General features: G+C 38.5%; 1 protein-coding gene across 1 annotated transcript; it reads right to left on the reverse strand.

Annotated features, from left to right (window-relative positions):
- Positions 1-1,394: 1,394 nt before the first annotated feature.
- On the reverse strand, positions 1,395-1,580 carry LOC123825123 (shieldin complex subunit 1-like). Its single transcript, XM_045848464.1, has one exon. It carries the CDS (start codon positions 1,578-1,580, stop codon positions 1,395-1,397), a length of 186 nt encoding a protein of 61 aa, XP_045704420.1.
- Positions 1,581-3,895: the final 2,315 nt, after the last annotated feature.

Raw genomic sequence — 3,895 nt, forward strand, 5'->3', positions numbered from 1 at the left:
AAGGGCTTGGTGATGATGAACTCCTTTAACTTGACCTTATCTGAGAAGTATTTTATCTTCCCTTCCATTCTAAATGAGAGCTTTGCTGGATAGAGCAATCTGGGATATAGGTCCTTGTCTTTCATGACTTGGAATATTTCTTTCCAGCCCCTTCTTGCCTGTAAGGTCTCTTTGGAGAAATCAGCTGACGGTCTGATGGGAACTCCTTTGTAGGTTACTGTCCCCTTATCTCTTGCTGCTTCTAGGATTCTCTCCTTCGTTTTTACCTTGGCTAATGTAATTCTGATGTGCCTTGGTGTGTTTCTTCTTGGGTCCAACTTCTTTGGGGCTCTCTGAGCTTCTTCGACTTCTTGGAAGACTGTTTCCTTTGCCAGATTGGGGAAGTTCTCCTTTATTATTTGTTCAAATACGTGCTCAATTTGTTGCTTTTCCCCTTCCCATTCTGGTACCCCTATAATTCGGATGTTGGAATGTTTAAAGGTGTCCTGGATGCTCTTAAGCTTTTCCTCTATTTTTTTGAATTCTTATTTCATCATGCTTTCCTGCTTGGTTGATTCTATCTTCCTTCTGGTCCACTGTATTGTTTTGAGACTCAGATTCCTTCCTTTCACTATTGGCTCTCCTCCACGTATCTTCCTGCATCTCTTTTATGGTAACCTGCATCCTTTCATCTAAATTGTGCCCAAAATCAACCAATCCCATGAGCTTTCTGATCACCAGTGTTTTGAACTGTGCATCTGATAGATTCGCTATTTCTTGGTCGCTCAAAAGGATGAGTCCTGGGGGACTGATCTGTTGTGTTGGAAACATGTCTTATGTCTTTTCCTGTCTCTCCTTTTTTTTTTTTCCCCAATCTGGTTGCTCTTGTTACGGTGGTGGGGGGAGCCTTAGTTGTTCATGGGGGCTGGGCACCCCAGTCGCTAGATTGTGATGTTATATGTGGGGGCAGGAGCGGGGACGGGAGGGAACAATGGCGGTAGTTCCGTTCTCCTGGGCTCAGACCCTTCTCTGGGATCCTGGGCTGCGAACTCTGCCCTGGTCCACAATCGCTGCCTCACTGGGTCCGCCAGCCACAGCTTGCGTACTCAGGGATCACTGCTGTGTTCTTGCGCCCCGGATGGCTGTCCCGCCGATTTTGCGCCAAATTTTCCCCGACCTCTGCCGCCGACCCGCGCCAGCCCTGTGCCCGCCCAGCTCGTCGTCTCCTACCGGTCTGGATGTACAGGTCTACTTCAACTTCTTGGCTGTCTGACTTCCATTCAGATAAATCCTCTATCAGTTCTGAGTGATATTCTATCTGTAAATTATTGTTGTTCTAATCTTGGTTGTGTGAGGAGGTACAGTGCATCCACCTATTCCTCCGTCTTGCCGGAAGTCTGCCTCAGATTTATTTTTTATTTTAATTCTGGGTCCACCTCAGAAGAGGAAGGAATAGAAAGGGCTTCTACAGAACTAACAGCTTTGCTGGGGGCCTCCAGGCTGGCTTCTTGCAGCACGTAATCTCTTATGTCACGAGCAGACGGCAGTTCCAAAGCACTGTTCTCTGACTGGCTGCCTGGAGTAGCTTCCTGAGTTGCCATAGTCGTCCCATCGTAGCAGCAACGACTCTGATGTATTTTGAATATATTCTTGTGTGTGGTGTAAGAAGGTGGTCTAGTTTAATTTTTCAGACCATGTCTGTCTAGTTTTCCCAACACCATTTATTGAGTAAACTATCTTTAGCCCATTGTATGTGCTTGCTTCCTCTGTTGAATATTAATTGACTATAAAGGTGTGAGTTTATTTCTGGGCTCTCTATTCTATAACTTTGACTTACGTGTCTGTTTCTATGCCAGTATCAAGCTGTTTTGATTTCTATGGCCTTATAGTATAGTTTGGTATTAGGTAACATGATTCCTCCAACTTTGTTCTTCTTTCTCAGGGTCACCTGTTGCTATGTGGGGCCTTTTGTGTTTCCATATAAATTTTTGAAATATTTGTTCTAGTTCTGTGAAATATGTCATTGGAATCTTGGTAGGAATGGCATTTAACCTATAGATTGCTTTAGGTAGTATGGACATTTTAATGATGTTAATTCTTCCAATCTATGAACATGGTATGTGCTTCCACTTATTTGTATCTTCTTCAACTTCTTTCTTAAGTGTCTTATAATTTTCTGAGTGCAGGTCTTTTACATTTTTGGTTAGGTTTATTCCTAGGTATTTTATTCTTTCTGAAGCAAGAATGGGATTATTTTTTTATTTTCCTTTTCTGTTAGTTCGTTATTGCATGTAAGGATGAAACTGATATCTGGTTATGAATTTTGTATCCTGCTACTTTTCTGGATTCATTTATAAGTTCTAGCAGTTTCTTGGTGTAATCTTTGGGGTTCTCTAAGTACAGTAGCATGTTATCTACAAATAAAGACAGTTTTACTTCTTCCTTTCCAATTTAGATGCCTTTTAATTCTTCACCTAGTCTGATTGCTGTGGCTTGGACTTCCAGTACTATGTTGAATAAGAGAGGGGAAAGCAGATATCCCTGTCTTGTTCCTGACCTTAAGGGGAACACTGTAGGTTTTGCTCTTTGAGTATGATGCTGGCAGTGGGTTTGTCATATATGGCCTTTATTATGTTTGGGTATGTTCCCTCTAATCCCACTTTGCTGAGAGCTTTTATCATAAATGGATGCTGGGTTTTATCAAAAGCTCTCTCTGCATCTATTGATATGATTAGGTGGTTTTTATCCTTCATTTTTTTAATTTAGTGAATCACATTTTTTGATTTGCAGATGTTGTACCAACCTTACATTCCCAGAATAAATCCCACTTCATCATGGTGTATGATCTTTTTGATGCATTGTTGTATTTGGTTTGGTACTTTTCTTGAGGATTTCAGCATCTGTGTTCATTAGTAATATTGGTCTATAATTTTCTTTCTTTGCTGTATCTTTATCTGGTTTTGGATTTAGGAAAATGCTGGGTTTGTAAAATAAGTTTGGGAGCCTTCTCTCCTCTTGAATTTTATGAAATAGTTTGAGAAAGAGAAATGTTAGTTCTCAGAATGTTTGGTTAAATTCACTTGTGAAGCCATCTTGTCCAGGACTTTTATTTTTTGCGACTTTTTTTTGATTACTGTTTCTTTTTCATTAGGTGTAACCTGTCTATTCAGATTATCTGATTCTTCTTGATTTATTTTTGGGAGATTGTATCTTTCTAAGAATTCCTTCATTTCATCTAGGTTGTCTAGGTTTCCTCTAGGTTTATTTGGCATATAATGGTTCATAATATTTTCTTACAAGCACTTGTATTTCTTTAGTGTCAGTTGTTATTTCTCCTCTTTTATTTCTAATTTTATTTATTTGGGTCTTTTTCTTTCTTGATGAGTCTAGTTAAATGTTTGTCAATCTTGTTTATTTTTTCAAAGAACTGGCTGGATTCATTGATCTTTAGTATTGTCTTTTAGACTATTTTTTTAAATTTCTTCTCTGATCTTTATTATTTCTTTCCTTCTACTCTCTTTAGTCTTTGTTGTACTTTTCAAGTTCCTTTAATTATGAAGTTAGATACTTTATTTGAGCTTTTTCTTATTTTTGAGATAGGCCTGTAATACTATATATTTTCTACTTATTTGCTTTCCTAGTGTTCCACAGATTTTGGATTGTTGTGTCCTCATTTTAATTTATTTCAAGGAATCTTTTGATTTTCTCCTTGATCCCATTGTTGATCCATTCATTGTTTAATAACATATTATTTAGATTTCATGTCTTTGCATATTTTTCAGTGTTATTCTGTTGATTGATTTCTCAACAGAAATGATGTCAGAGAAGATGTTTGATATGATTTCAATCTTCTTAAATTTACTGAGCTTTGTTTTGTGTCTTAACATGTGATCTGTCCTACAAAACACTCCATGAG

This window comes from Phyllostomus hastatus, unplaced genomic scaffold (genome assembly GCF_019186645.2).
Source record: "Phyllostomus hastatus isolate PE091 unplaced genomic scaffold, TTU_PhHast_1.1 phas_contig_62, whole genome shotgun sequence".
NCBI lineage: Eukaryota > Metazoa > Chordata > Mammalia > Chiroptera > Phyllostomidae > Phyllostomus > Phyllostomus hastatus.

Excerpts from the sequence above, each read along its gene's own strand:
- LOC123825123 (XM_045848464.1), bottom strand. The coding sequence starts at position 1,580 with ATGGCAACTCAGGAAGCTACTCCAGGCAGCCAGTCAGAGAACAGTGCT.